Source organism: Zea mays, unplaced genomic scaffold (genome assembly GCF_902167145.1).
Source record: "Zea mays cultivar B73 unplaced genomic scaffold, Zm-B73-REFERENCE-NAM-5.0 scaffold_67, whole genome shotgun sequence".
In the NCBI taxonomy this organism is placed as follows: domain Eukaryota; kingdom Viridiplantae; phylum Streptophyta; class Magnoliopsida; order Poales; family Poaceae; genus Zea; species Zea mays.
This window is the reverse complement of record NW_023367333.1, coordinates 112,501-128,482: the sequence shown is the minus strand read 5'-3', so window position 1 is coordinate 128,482 and position 15,982 is coordinate 112,501. Positions and strand designations below refer to the sequence as shown.

The 15,982-nt window shown below is 44.1% G+C and overlaps 1 protein-coding gene across 1 annotated transcript in view; it reads right to left on the bottom strand.

The window, feature by feature from the left end:
* Window positions 1-7: 7 nt before the first annotated feature.
* LOC118475811 (cytochrome c oxidase subunit 1+2-like) overlaps window positions 8-15,982 on the bottom strand; it is a gene marked incomplete at its 3' end in the record, with an annotated part of 17,076 nt that continues 1,101 nt past the window's right edge. Inside the window, exons 1-2 of the mRNA XM_035963973.1 lie at window positions 923-15,982; window positions 8-129 (exon numbers count right to left, since the gene is read on the bottom strand). The exon at window positions 923-15,982 is cut by the window's right edge and continues 1,101 nt beyond it. Coding sequence (XP_035819866.1) covers window positions 8-129; window positions 923-1,949 — 1,149 coding nt within the window. The remainder of the gene's footprint in view (window positions 130-922) is intronic.

The window sequence follows — 15,982 nt, the reverse complement described above, 5'->3', positions numbered from 1 at the left end:
GGTCAACCACTCTATTGTCAACTTCTAATAAACGTGATTGACCCAATTCTGGATCATCTTCTGGAATCGTATAACTGTCAAAAGTGAGTGACTGTTCATCGGAACTGTTATAGTCCGAATACTCATAAGGTTGGGTCGACGCCCGCCTCCCCCAAACTTGACTTGCAAGTTTCCCCGCAAAAAGCTCTCCACGCCTACTCTTATTTTTAAAGAGCGCTATTCTTCTTTAGTTAGGTAGTTCTCCCCCCTCTTGAGTCACCCTTATCTAAAAAAAAAGGACGGAGTCTATCTAGATCATAGGATCACTGTATTCAGAGGTCAATTCTCTTTCTTTGACCTCCCACCGTTCACGACATCCCTTGCTTCTCGCAAGAACGGCTCCTCGGTGGAGGAGTAGAAGCGCTGGTCCCCTTCGGCCAAGTGCTTGTGCGTGCTCTTACCTACCGTAGGACCTCCGTCCCCGAAGCGAAGAAGGAGGAGCAGGAACAACAGGTTGTCCTCTCTTGGCCCAGTAGTTCCGCAACTACTACCGTGGTTGTTGCCAACGGGGATCCCCCATTCCGAAAGGTAACGGGGCCGGCCCTTAGGTCCAAAGTTGTATGCCACTGCTGTGGTGCCGATAGATTCACTACTGAAGCCCCGTTATCGGACATTGCGGGCTTAGCATCTATTTTTCGTATATCGCTCCACCACACCGAGAAGAGGTATGTGTACCTCCAGCAATAACAAGAATGGAACCATAGGCTCCTATGCTGGGAGCATTTCGGGGTATAGGTCTAACCACCTCAACTCCCCGTTTCTGGCATGCTATAGTTCTTTTAGTCTCTCGACGACGGGAATGGGAGATGACCGGTAAGCCAGATGCTTCGCGAACCACCGGTACATTTCGTTGCACTTAAATCACCCTCGTTAAGAGGCGCACTCCGATACCATTGATGTCCAATAGCTTTGATAGTAATGGCTGGATCTACTAATACCCCGTCCATTGAGTATAACAGAGCAAACGATGGTATAGCAATGAACAATGGAATGACACTAGGAAAAATGGTCCGAATAATTTCGATAGTAGTTCCATGAACAATCCTTTGCGGGATTGGATTAGTTTGCTCGTTGAAATGCCATAAAGCGCGAACCAACATCCGTGATACGAAAACCAAAATCAGAATGAGGAAGAAAAAGATATCGTGATGTAAGTCAATGATTCCTTGCATCATAGGTGTTGCTGCGTCTTGAGATCCTAATTGCCATGGTTCCGCAGCATCACAAAGAGCGATTGTGAGGAATCGACATTCTAATGAACGAAGAATCATTGGCAGCACCAGAAGTAGGACCAAACCGAGAGTGAGTAGCATAGACAAGGATAGATTTGTGAATGAGACATAGTACTCACCAATATTCAGATCCAGAATTGGGTGAATTCCAAATTGATATTGATCCAACGGGCTGTTGAGATTAGGTAGGTTACCAAAATACCCTCTGCCTTGTTGGGCAATCAAGTAGTCCCAGTTGCCCTCGGCAGACATTCGGGCGTGCAGATCTTGTATTCTCTGACCAAAACAACTACGTCCCTGAGGTGTGTGAATCTCCTCGAGTAAGGAGCGCCAAAAAGCGTCGTAGTCCGCAATCGCACTCTCACGCCGGATACCAGAGAATAGATTCACACGGAAAGCGCTTATTTCCTGTACTGACGGGAGATTCAGGTTCCTCTCACGCAAGATACCTTCCATTTCTCTAAATAAGGGGAGGGCTCGGAGTACCCTATGCACATCCTCCACCGATTCCGATTCTCGATTTAGTGGGATTCCAGGCATCCCACGAGTTGCAATCATAATGGGTTTACTACTTGATAATAGCATTTTTCTATCCGTTAATAAAAATATCATCGTACTTGACAATTCCATCTTTTTCAGCTCTGCTCCCAAAAGAGAAAGGAGACTAGACTGATCCATTCTTGACGTCGGCGTTGGTTTTTCCAACGAAACGAAAAAAGAACATTCGAACAAATAGACTTGATTCCATGACAAGCAAAAATGCTAGCTTCCCAGTACAGTAACGCATACACTATAGACTTTATTCTCCCGTGCTCTACCCAACGAAAGCCATAGTATAGTAACGAAAGCCATAGTATAGTTGAGAACAGGAGCGGGAGACTGAACACCGACACAATGTCGATTTGACAGATCATCGCCATCTCTTTTGATGTAACGAGCACTCTTTCACGAACTTCTCGGACAAAACGCAATGCTCGTTTCGCATACACTAGAGCGTTTGTCCCATCCTTATCTAGTGGGCCAATGAGATTACTATTACTATTACTATTACTATTACTATTACTATATACTATACGCATTTTCTGAGGAGCAACATGAGACTTGATTTCCTCCATCTCTGAATACGAGTTCAGCTCCGGCACCTATTGATTTAGCTCCTTCTAACATTATATATAATATATATCTATCTATTATCGCGTGTATACTTTCTTTACTTTGTATCTGTGCTATTTCGGTTTTCGTCGGCTACCTGACTTTGATTTTTCTCTTTCGAGCCGAGAAAAAAGAAAGATTTTAAAGCCAGGGTCCCATAACTTTATAAAATAAGAAAAATCCATTTTTCCTATATAGAGATGATATCGCGCTTGCGGCTCTTTCCCCGATTTATCGTTGATTCCTTTTCTTTTTTTCGCCTATGCCAACTGAGCTAACTAACTTGCTGTTTTTTACTTGTTTGGTATCTAGAAATGCCAATTCAGTGAAACATACCAGAATATCGTACTAGATAGAGACTGGGCTCGTCCTGTATCAAGTACTATCTGCCTTTCCATGGCCTTGAGCGGACCTTTACTCAGCTCCTGCTAGAAGGGCTTACGACGAATAAGATTGTTGGAATGGCTTTAAGTGTGCCGGGCTTGCCCCTATTCCAGTACTATATAGATAGCCTCGCCTCGATGGATCGTTGATTCCTCAATCATGGCATGCACAATACGCCAGAGAACCTAAATCATCACATCATTGTAATACGCATTTTCTTGTAAGTTAAGGGAATAGGCCCTGCCCTGGAAATCCATCTCGATCGAAAGCAAGTGAGCTTGTCGGTTGAGTCGTCATAGATAGTGGTTTCCTCAAGTCAAGCAAGCCCTAGAAACTCGATCCCACAGGGGAGGGGATATTCATTTGAGTTGCCGGTGCCGATCTACGCTTTCCAGGTAGTGAGCCTGCTTCATGACTCGATCTATATTTGATTTGCCGAAGATAGTGGTCTCCTTTTGAAGAAGTCGATTTTTCTCTTGCTTTTCCACCGGGCCGGTGCTCCCCTCTGTTAGGAAAGCTGGAAAGGTCTCTGGTTTGTGAGTGACAAAGGTTTCATTCATCTTACTGCCGTTTATTGGATCGAGAATAGAAACGATTGCTTGATGGCTGGTTGAACCATCCTTGCCAATGAGGTGGAGTGGCCAGTGCATCCCATGATATGAGTGACTGCTGGGCACCCTTCCCGCTACTTCTCTTTCCTCGGTAAGCGGATTTCCGTGGAGTTTGCTCCGCTCTAAAGAAGGGTTACCAGAATAGAAATAGGGGAAGGATAGGCCTCATCAATTAGCATTCTATTGAGTCATTGTTTAGCAATCTCGCAGTCATTGAGACAAAGACTTAGCACAGGAGAGGGATCACTGGAGCTATGGCACTTTTTAGCCAGTCTGGCTGAAAGCAGCCTAAGTCCAGGCAATGCAATTCCGGTGGGACGTGCCCAAAGTGGCTTTTGCCAGAAGAAGCGGTTTTGCGGGATGGGGAAAAAAGGCATTTCAGTACATTGTTCGTCGAAGGAATAGAATAAAATAAAGGTATGCTCTCCTGAAAGGAGAAGGAATTCAGGCTAGCCCCCCTGCTCTATCGTCAGTCGTTCTCACTCCTTCGTCCATCATACTCCCCGCGCCGCACTCCCCAAACTCTATAGGTTGCGTTAGCAATACGAGCGAATTGGCGGTTTCGAGCGTGTAGCAATGCGAGATAGAAGATTGAGCTTGCATGCAATAGCTATGGGTAAGTGCGCCGTAGGCACGAGTGAAGGGAACTAGTAGCCTTATCACGTCAGGTAGCTAGCTAACCGAAGGAGATATATGCCGTTTCGCCACAACAACGCCTATCGGCCAAGACCACTTGAAGATGGAGAGTCAAGTCTATCTCGCCATGAAAAGTGAAGTGAAAGTAAAGTAGTAACAGGATTTCCATTGAAATACTATTATTTCCGATCTGCTTCATCCTCAACCAAACAAGACAGCGGATTCTCATTTATCATAGGTAAGATCAAAGAAGAAGAAGTCGGTTCTAGTCCCTTTGTTAGCCCGAATTGTTGCTATCTCTTTCTGTCGAAGGGAATGCAAACAAAGCGCATCATCCTAGTACGAGATCATCATCCCCGTAGGAGATTCCGGAGCTTTGCACATCCATCAGTCACGTGGACCATACGCACTGGTGCTTTTGCTCAGCTCTGTCGATACCTCGAGCTTCTATTTCTTCTGTTAAGGGAGATGATGTAAATGTCTTAGTTTTCCCGGTAATCCACAATCCATTGTCAAAAGCGAATTGTGAAATATCTACGCCTAAATGATCAGAGACTTAAGTTGCCTCCGTCTAAGGAACCCCTGGATAAGCTTCCTAGATCCTCGCTTATCGTTCACGATGCCATAAACCTTGGTTAGCTCTTCAGAAGCAAGGTATGCCAATTAGTTCAGATGGTGTTCTACCGCCCAGCCCACTTCTTCCATATTTGAAAGCCTTGTCTTCCTATTGATTCCACTCCAATAAATCTATTGCACACCCAGTGGTGAGGTCGGTGATAACCCAGTATTAAAGAGCGGATTCAGCGACTTGTTACACAAATCATTGTAAAGTACAGAGAAAAAGGAGATCTAAATTGGTCAATTTCAAACTCCCGCCACATCCGGGCGAAAGGAGTGGCAGATAAATCGAGAATCCAATTTCGAATGAGCAGAGGAAAGGTGTTTTCCCTCGTTTCTCGCTTTGATTGGCTCGTGGGTGGATAGAAAAGAGATTCTTGGCTGCGCATGTCAGTTGACCATGTTCCAGAAATCGATCCAACCAAGGAAAAAGATACAGACGGATCTTGCTTCTTATGTGCTGCCCTGGTAAAGACCCGTAAGTGGAATCAATAATAATCCTTTCTAGTGGGACTATGCTGGGTTTCTTATGTTAGGAAAAAGAGGGTTCCAAAATCCTTTAAACAAATCCGGCACTTGCTGCGGGAACTTCATTGTGGGCAGTTCCCCACAGAAGATGACCTGGCACTTATCGAGATGTTGTGGACGTATCACCATAGTTCTTAGCTGTCCGTATTGGCGGTTAGTAAGTAGTTTGGTTTCTAGGAGGAAATTGGTTCCATTTCTCTTGCATCCATAAGTAACAAAGATCCTCTTTAGGAATTTCTTGCGGCAGGGTTGTTAGCTTGGCTTGAGTATTGCAAGGATGGATTCGAGAATGGTGTTTTCAGAACGACGCTTGTCCGCCTGCTTGTGAGTCAGTTCTGCCACTCTTTCCTGCTGAAGCAAGAATCCGAGGCATGACTAGACCACTCTTCGATGAGATAGTCAAGACCCTGGTAAGCGTTAAGAAAGAGAGGCCATAGGCACAGTCTCCCCTTGGGAAAAAGGGAAACCCGGCTCCATTTTCTCTAAAAACTTCTATCTGGCCACCTGAATAAGTTGATCAAACTCTTGGCATACAGATTTGAATTCTAGTTGGTATCGGCCTGTCATACTCATCCTCCCCTCGCCCATGAAGTATGATATCCGTTGTAGTGCTTCCAATAGCAGAGCCGTGGATCCGACAACCTTGTCTACTGTAAGGCTGGGGATGTGAGTCTATGCGTTCTCCACTCCATTCTATTGATGCTTCTTATTAGCTAGATCGGGCCCAATTGACAGACAGGTTCTGCCCTCCGAGCACTAAATCCCTTCATCTTGCACTGGATAAGGGAATCTAGTATTGAGAAAGAATGGTACTTCTTTTTTACGTCGTTTATAGACGGAGGAATGGATACGAGTAGCAACATCGGGAGATGGAAGCTGACACAGGCAAGACAAAACATGAGTCTTCATAAGCTAGAGCTTCCGACCTTTACTATTTACATCAGCTCAACCTTCTTGCCCATTTGCTTTAGCGGTTTGATTGGCGGGTTTTCGGCCTTGCGTAGATGGTTTGCTTGGGCTCTAGGGTCATTCCCTTCTCAAGGCTGGCAAAGTAGGTTCTTTATTACTCGAAAGCCGTTGCACTTTCGTTTCTTAAAAGTAAGGTATTGGTATACGGATCAGTAGGAACTGTTTTGGAAGTCTACTCTAGTCTAGTACAGTGCTTTAAAGTAAAGGTAGCCAGTAGTGGTAGCCTGTAATGGATCGTTCAGGGAAGGGAAGAAGCGTGGCATCATTTATCCTAGCTTTACAAGCTTGATAAGTATTGGTACAGGTATTGTTAATGGTTGGTTCCTTGAAGGGAAGTGCTATCATTATAGCTATCTTTTTACTAGTAATGGAAAGGTACAGGAACCTTCCTTGAGAAGAATGGGTTTTGGTGAAGGTGCGGGGCTGGTATTGGTTTTTGTTGCTAGGTTTTGAAGATGCCTTGCAGGGAATTGGTACAGGTACAGCTTCCTTCGTATCTGGTATGGGTGATTGGTATAACCTAATGAAAAGAGGAGTGGTTGCTACTACTTCCTTAATAAAACCAGCTTCCTAAATAAAACAAATAACAACTTTATTGTTCTTCTTCCTGCTTTCTTCTTCTTCTTCTTCCTCTAGCTCCAATAGCAACCTGCTTCGGATCCAGCATCTGCTTTCTTCCTATTTCCTAAATCTAACAAAAACAACTTCTTCTTCATCCTCCTACTCCTAAATAACAACCCTGCTTCATACCTTCCTTTTGGCCTTGCAGAGAAGTGGTATCACTGCCTGAAAGGATAAGAGTGTGTCTAGTTTTACAGTGTATAGCCTAGTGCTTGAGTAGAGAGGTTTCTTTCTGCCTTTTGTACAAGAGCAGTTAATGTAGTTGTACTGGTGCGTTCGTTTAGGCCTTGCTTGATGGGATGCAGGTGATGGTGAAGTGTTCCTTGCTTTAGAAGAGTCCTATATATTTTAGCTGACAAGAGCAGTTAAGTTAAGTAAAGTTATGGTAGTGGCAGGTAAGGATCCTTCGTTTCTGGTTTAAGCCCGGATAAGAAAACAAGGAAGTTGGTTGAAGACTCCCTCTCTCTCATTCTTCCGGAATGGAAATGCCATTCTCGATAGCAAGGTAGGAGACATAGCAGCCATAATCACTTTCATCAGAAAAGAGGTTTGTTTTCTTGCTTGTCGCTACAGATCGTTTTTCCGGGCTTCATCAGGAAGAGCACTTGCCATTCTAAGGTTCAATGAAGCGGGTCGAAATATGGCTTGCTTACTTCTACTTCCTTCCGTTCGTGTAAGCACTCATGCTTCCACTTCACTCTCCTCTCGAAAGCCAGGCCAGGTTCTAAGTCCGGTAGGTCACTAGCAGTTCGAGAAGAAGGGTTTTGTTTGATTCACGAGTTCACTCAACAACCGGATTTGCCCTCGATACCCAAGAAGAAAAAGTGGATTTCCCTTAGGGCCACAACTAATTAGGCAACCCTATTTTCCCTCAGGAGATCAGGAGAGTCGATGGTTGATTCGAAAAGTCCCTCTCGCCTAGTGGCTAAACTAAAGAATCCGATGGCACGCTTGGGATCTAACCAGCACCAGAGATCTCTGTTTCAATACGCCGATCCGATCCTTGAAATACGCCGATCTACCAAACAGCTTGCTTGCTTTTAGTTGACGGGCAAACCTGAGCACTAACTAGTCCTGTTCCACTTCTGAATCTACGTCAAATTTCCGGAAAGCTAATCGATTTTAAAAAAGTGCATCTAAAGCACCCTTTACTAAAATCAATGTAGTTGCATGCAAACCTTCTGCAATAGCATGATGAACCAAGAAATCTCCGGGTTAGCATATATCAATGATGTTTTCCAAGGGCTCAAAACGCTAGGTTCGTTCTCTCGCTCCGGTAGACTGCTTCTTCTCTCAATTGCCAAGAATGGTGCTGGTAGATAGCATGGTTTTGGTAGAAACGATATCTCGTACCTGCTTTGCTATAAGTGCCTTCCCTCCCTTTTGATTAGGGAAATGGGATTCAAGATTTCGAATAGTTCGATGCAGATGGGCCAGTTCTTGTCCGAAGAAGGATGTTTGCTTTGAGGTTTCCCCTAGTTGGGGAGACCGAGAAGGCCCTAACGACATTGCATCTCCTGTTCTCCTGTGTTAAGAAGAAAACTTGTCCGAAAAAGCGAGATGATAGGAATAGAGATTGGAATGAAAGTTGGACTAGTAGATCCTTGTTCTTGTTCAATGAATACTTCTTTCCCAGGTGCTGTCAGAAAAAGCAAACTGGTTGGATCCCAGTACTTAGAAACCATTTCTCCGAAGCAGGTGCCAAACCTTCTCTTCTTCCCTTAGAAATTGGTCCAGAATAGGCATTCTTCGCTTAGGGCAGGTAGGTTCTCGGGAAAACGAACTAGACCGGTAAACTATTGCATCTTGGCCCGAGAAAAGAAAAGATGGATTGGAGTGATTGAACTAGAACCCGGGTGAGCCCTCCTATTGATCAGATCTCGGTAGTGAAATGATAGGAAATATGCCAAGAATAATTCCATTTCATCTCTTGTGTGATCAAACGGGTTGCCCAATGTACCAAATGCTTTCTATAAAGTGTGGAAATAGTCAATGTAGGATGGGACTCTGACCTAAAACATATGTGCTGGGTGTATCTTCCCGCCGACCAAAAACTTATGCCCAGTGCCAGACCTGAAAATAAAGGAAATATAGGAATGTGGAAATAGGAATGTAAGAAAAGCCATCAAGCTAGGAACACAGAAAGCTACCACTTCTTGTAAACAAACCTATGCTATGAAACAATCAAAGTAGATCGGATCGTATGAGGGATGCCTACAGGGCAAGGATATCATGATTTGAACAAGCAGGGGAAAGTCAAGAAGCAAGGTCACTAATCTAGATCCGGCCTGGCCGAAGGATAAGAAATGGATGGCTATCGCTTTCCTTCTTAGGTGAGGGATTCGAGATGTATGCGCCCGCATAAAGATCTGAGAAGCTATGAATCTGTCGTATATACTATAATAGACGAACAAACACATAAAGAGAAACCGGAGACTAATGACCTAGATCATCAAACCTTTCTGTCCACACTCGATCCTTAGCAATAAGCCTACAGCTAAGAAGATGGAATGGTACCAAGCTCACTTATACGCACTCCTAAATGAAACAAACTAGACTATCACACTAAGTTACACCTGCCCTGAGCCATAAATCAATAGAAGAGTTCGGTATTATTTCCATCTTTTCCATTAGTTTCTATGAAATCCTGATATTCGTTTTTCTATTCCACTGCGCATAGCCCGGTTCTTTCCGCTAGCACTGGCAATAGACCCTTAACCGGCACTGGCACTGAGTGCATTACTTACTGAATTACTTACTTTACTGCACTGCATTTCCAGCTGGCCTTCCCGAGTACGAGTATGGGTTCGTTGGATCATTCTATTCTATGTCAATTGGAAGTTGCATTTCAGACTCTGGAAGCCCCGTTCCTTCTCCTTTTAAGGTAAGGTAAGGTCGGCATAAATCCATCAGTGGTAGGAATCAACGATCCATTTCGTAAGAGAAGAATTGGGGAAAGCACGCAGTTGGCAGTTGACATCTTCAATACAGAACTCTTTCTTCGCTTTCTTTTCAGGAAACTCGAAATCTCGAACTAGAAATCTCGTAAGAGAGGATCAAGCTCTAGTCTCACAATTGAGAAGTACGGCACCTTTTTGCCCAATAAGCTAGTCTACCTTTACTGCGGCACCTCGAAGGAATGAATAGCCCGGCCCCTTCTCTCAGGAATCCGTTGATAAGGCAGTGTAGGAGTGCAAATCCTTCTAGAGACTTTCCAGTCCAGATTCGACGCGACGCTTAGCTTATTATTCTTCTGAAGATGCAATTCTGGATCTCTGTACAAGCTTTCAAGATTGGCTGGGCGTGAAGCATCTCTATTTCTTGTGATTTCCTTGTCAGTTTCTCTAGCAGCCCTACCTCAAATCCTCTTCTGTGGAAAACTAGTTCGTTCATCTGATGGCACCCAATGAGTAACTACTAATGTTATGAATAAAAGGCCAGTCGCAGATTGATCCGATACGCCAGACCTGCTTCCGTTGTTTGACTTCCTGACTTCCTATAGTGTAGCTTTCCCTGAGCGAGAATACGACCCAGAAGTACCCGCCACTCTATCTCTGAAGTGAGTTCTGTCGACACCTCACAAAGAAAGAAAAGGAGGGCTAGGCCCGAATAGGTCTTTGAATCCTGGCCAGAATTGAGGGGAGCTTCGCTCTCCATTGAGTAAGGAAATCCAGCCTCGGGAATGAAAGTAATTAACTGAAATATCCAATAACATATAAAATAGAAATGTTAAAGCATAACGAAAGAGTAAGACCTCGGTCGTGCAAATCATGCCGAGGAGGCTTCCTTTCAACAAAATGCAAGGATTCTCCGGGGATAGCCGCTATTAAAGAAAGCCCTGGGCTGTGGACTCAGTATGGAATGGAGATAATGTGGTATGCTTTCCACTGTTGGCAGTTCTAGATAAGAAAAGGTTGAGTTCGGCTGGCTCGGCTCGCTAGGAGGATGAAGCTTCTACTCTTTGAGTGAAGTAAGTTGGAATCTTTCATCGTTCTTTTCCTTCTAATGTCGGACTGATGAAAGTCGTTTTTATGAAGAAGCGTTGAAATAAGAAAAAAATGGTGGTCAAATAGAAAAAAGAAAAAAAGATTGAGGGCTTTTGCTGCCTATAGGGCAGGTACTCATTGTTTTACTTCGCTCTTCTTTTCTCGCCAAAAAGTAGAGCAAGGAAAGAAAATGAACACGCAAGGAAAGAGGTTGGTTATTCGATCACTGTTCTCGGAGTCGTACACACTCCACTTATGAGTTGAACAAAGAAAGTAATGCTCGAAAAAAGAGAGTAATGCAAAGTGGACAGATCAAGTCAAACACGAGTCAATTCCCTAAAAAAGTCTCCCAACCTGACTGGAAAAGTGGGAACCGACTTCATCAAAAACCATCAAGTCAAGCCCATATGCATTTAATAATAAGGGATGTTTCGCTAAGGATCCAAAAAGGTTTCTTATAATCTGTCTAAATAAAATCCAACCGTCCTTTCTTTAGGAGAATATCGCCTATTTCTCACTTTTGATACCAGTTGAGTACGGCACGGCACGGCACTATCATGAATCAATGGAAAGCTTTTTTTCTGACTAGAATTGACACGCTACTGCTAGTTGTAACGTAAACAGTGGACTCACTCACTCAATCTGCCGTGCCAGGTATGAAAAGAGAAGCTAGTCCGGAAGCAAGGTCAATCAAGTGCGCCACGTCTGTCCCAGGCAAAACCACTGACTGCTATGGCAACCTCTCTTTTGATTCTCCTCATTAGATTCTACTAATCTCATTGGGAGCTGATCTGAAAACTTCTATCCTATCTCGCTATGGGCCAAAAGTGCATCTCACCTAGTGGAAAAAGTTGCACTATTTCTTGGCACAACGATGGATTCCAGGCATGGCTGGCTGAAGAACGGAAAATGCTTTGATTATGCATTTCTCGAATCTAGTCCAACACAACTGAATTTCGCCCCTCCTTCCTACTTTACTTTCCACCGGACTCATTCCAAGAGTCAAGAGTGAATGGGATTCTATTAGGCAACGAAATCAAGTGCTAGTCCCCTTCTCGGGAAAGCCAATTTCCTATTCCAAGAGTCTAGTGGTAAGTTCTAAGCTGGAATGGGTCCGATCCTTGCTAATGAATGAACTCCGTCACTACTCCTTTCCTTGGGCCAAAACCACGGAATATTTTCAGGAAACTAGACTCGAACTGAACCATAGCCCGGCACCCTCGAAACGATGGATTGCTTTTGAGAAAACCGCATCTCACTCAAAAGTAGCCTACCCCATTTTCCCGAGGGAATACGCAAATCCGGAGTGGGAGAAGGCTAAACCCATTTCTGTTCTGATCCGCCAGATCATGTCATGTCTTGTGTCAAATAGATATTGTCGTATGGTATGGAGTGAGAATCGAGATGACTATGGCCAGTAGAAAGAAAGAGAGAAAGAGGTAACGGCATCTGATTACCGCTTTTAGCATGGAATTTGGTACCGGATCGTTTCGAAAACGAGTCCCTAAAGTCTGTTTTCATTTCAATGGCAGGCTCAAGGAGTGGAAAGTGAGTCCATTCCTTGGTAAAAAAAATGAAGTAATGCTGCTTCCTTCTTAGACTTAGAGAAGGGCCCCTATTTTTTATTTTAGTCTAAGTAGCCTATAGTGGTTGTTTCCACTTAAATAAAGGGCGGGTAGGCTAGGGAGGGAATGTTTACTTTTCTTATTTGCGGGGAAAAGAGTTGATGCCGCTAGCAGCTCAGCTTAGGCCGTACCTACATGGGCTCCAGATCCTCCCTGTCTTCCTGCAGATTCTGATTCCAGCTTGCCTTGAATCCCAAACATAACGACTACTTGATTCGCGCCGGGCGATTCCAGTTCCAGAGTGATTTAGCCCGCGCCTGGGACAAGTGGTTTAGTGGACTCTTGAGAAGTAGCTTTTCGGATCTCTGGGTACGTGTTCCACCTTTGTTTGGGCGTTGCAGAAAGATAACCTGCTGCCAGAAGAAATAATGCAGAATTGAGTGAATAATGCCTTTAAACCGGTACCGGTAAAGTACTCTCGCGCTTATCTATTTATAGGCCCAACCTATGAAACAAGGTTCTCTACCTGTGTAGATACGGCAAACAAACTCTACCAATACCAATCCACCGGAAGAAGCCTGAACAATCACCCAGCAAGAGCTTTATAGGATGTTTCCTTTCTTAGTCTTAGTCGAGGTTCTTACAACGTGGCTTGATGCAGTGTAGATGTTTTGGTAGTCCAGTTCAGAGATATGACAGGAAAAACTCCACACTAGAGACAAGAACATAGAAGAGAATAAAGGCAAGGGTGTGCTTCTTCTTTCTGGAGAGACTGACAATAAGAGTAGATTAGATCGTGTGCTTCTCGGTGCGCCGACTACTTCACTGTTACCTACCTATCATTCACTAGACCGAGTATGAGTACGGACTGACATTCACTAGACCAAGTCAGAGTAGGGGGTTCCATTCTTCACTACACCCAATCTGTACCGACTCCCATTAATTACAGGTTACGAGTGTGGAAAGACTTCTTACTTTATTCCATTCACTACTGGTTAAGTAAGCATGAACGTAGATAAGAGAGGAGTCAATGGAACTCTTGGCTTGTGAACAAGTGACTTCTTTCTTTTCATAGACTACACTACAGACTATCAAGCACTAGAAAACAACAGGCCCAGTTACGTACGAGTCAGGCAATTGTCTACCCTCACGAAGCAATGAGAAAAGGTAGGTGCTGATGTGCTAGTATAGAACATAAGTAAGAAAGCATCTATTTCCCTATAATCACCGACGTTGGTATTTGCCTACACCCCATTCTATGAAAAACTCCGCAACTCCAAATATTCGATATAATAGGAAGGCCATTCACTTTAAGAGGAAATGGAGCTGCATAGCGTTGCCTTCAGACTGGTATTAGCAAATGCTTTGTTGATCTGAACCGAACAAAGACACATCTTTGGTGCAGTTTTCCTAAAGGCGGCTCACAGGGAAGAGATCCGTTTTGTCAATCAGCAAAACCAGTTTTCGTAGTGATGAAAGAAATTTCCCTCGATCATGTGTTCTCGGCCCTGTGACTGGTAAGTCAGTTCAGGCAAGAGATGATGGCGGGTCGATCACGATTTAGTCTTATTGATAATTGAGTATACGTCCGCCTAAGGTAAGGTCTGGTTAGAAATCCTTAGGAACAAGAAAGGGCACACAATCAAAGCCAGAGGTCTTCGAACCTTGGTATTTCGAATCAGATTGATAGCTTTTTGAATGGCAGCGGTTCCGGGACTCTAGTCTTTCGTTTACAGGTTCTACATTAGGTTCACGAAACCTATCTACACAGCAAGCTTCTTCAACAGGTCATTGGACATCACCCTCACTTCTTCTAGCAGGAAAGCGCGTTAAGAGGTAAGATCGTACCTCAAGTCAAAGGGCCTCGTTATAGTTGGAGGCAACACACGCTGAACAAACCTCAACTTGCCTATTTTGTGTAACTGGTTGAAACTACGAATTTCCAGTTCATCTTACGATGGTATACGGTGACGGGCCAACCTTCTATACTAGTGCATTCATAGGAGGACGAAGCAGGAATTAGGAAGCCCTACACTTCAACCGGAGCGAACTTCACACTCGAACTTAGATATAGCAAATAGATCAAATAGGCTCAGAGAGATACGGGGCATAATCAAAGAAAAAGAACCGTTGGAGTGGCAATACAGCTAGATAGATAGATAGAAAGTCTGATTCTAAACTCAGTCTGATCTGTCACACCCAGCCATAAACAACCATTCCAGATTCCCAAGATGAAGTGGAAAGAAAGAGGATGCATTCAGGATCTCATACTTCGAGAGCTCAACAGCTGTTAGGAACGTCGAGTCCCGCTAAGAACTGCTAACGTCGAGGGCTTTGATTCTTTTATTTCCTACCCAACATAGGCAACACTAGACTGATCAGACTCAAAAGACTACGCCTTGTCTTTTTGTCCTAAACTCAGCCGACTCTCCATATTCAACTGTTTATGCCCCCCATAGTAAAAACCACTCACACCAGTTTTGCCTAGTAGAGTGTACGATCAAAGTGAACTTTTTATGCCAGCCATAGTCAAAAGTCCTACTTTCCTTCGCACATCCGTTTGATTGCTTAATCTGTTTTGTTACCCTTGCTATCCTTGCCTCCTATGGATTAAAAGGAAGAAGAAACCTAGTTGAAGTAAGGAAAACAGGTTCATAAGGTTTTCGAGTCGAATCTTTGATATGGAAAAGTCGTATCACCGCTCCGCAACCTGAACCACGGCACTTCCAATCCTCTTTATATCACGATTCATTATGCAAATAAAGCTTTTCCTTGCCACTTGGATTCTGGCACTTTGAAAGAAATACGAACACTTCCACTTACTGCTCTGGAAAGAAGAAATCCGTCTTGTTGCGAGGAATTCTTTGCAATGGGGAAGGCTAACACTTCTTGCTTACTCACTCACGTTATTCACTCAGAAAAAGTAAAGTAGTAGCACCACAAATAAACTCATCTATCCCAGGTAGCCCCTAAACCTGATATGATACGATGGGGAACTGGGAAAATTACAGAGAGTGGTGGGTCCCGCCGCGCAACGGATGAATCAAAGCGAGATCAGATTCCTCTTGATGAGGGCCGATGTGACTTCCTTAAATTCTTTCCTGAGCTCAACAAAAAATGGAGGGGTTGGGGCTTTGGCTCCAGGCCCAAACTCTATCTTGTGGTAGACTGCCCTCCTAGGGAGCGCTTGGGCAACTAACTTGTGGGGCTGACATTCGGAATTTCCCGAGAAAAAAAGTCTTATGTGTATTGGATCCGTCTGCTGGTTTCAGGGATGGGGAGTCCACCACTCTTGTCAGTAATGGTAGGGATTCGCAGAAGAACCTCTGGATCGAAGCAATGCGGGCCTGTCTGTCTGTATGTAATCTACTTCTGAATGAGGGAATCCACTTTTGCTACTAGGGAATCAGACTAATAGCCTGCGCCTGTTGGCAGTAGTACTTGAACTATACTTGACTCGGCAAATAATATTGCTATATCGAGGGACTCAATCCAGAGGACATTTCCAATAAGCTACTCTGGACTGGCAGCTTTCAGAGATTGATCTACGTATTCCTATTCGACTTGTGGTTCCCGAATCAATAGCGGACTTCCGTCAATCCATCAAGCAAACAACGTTCACTGATACGAGGACGGCACCA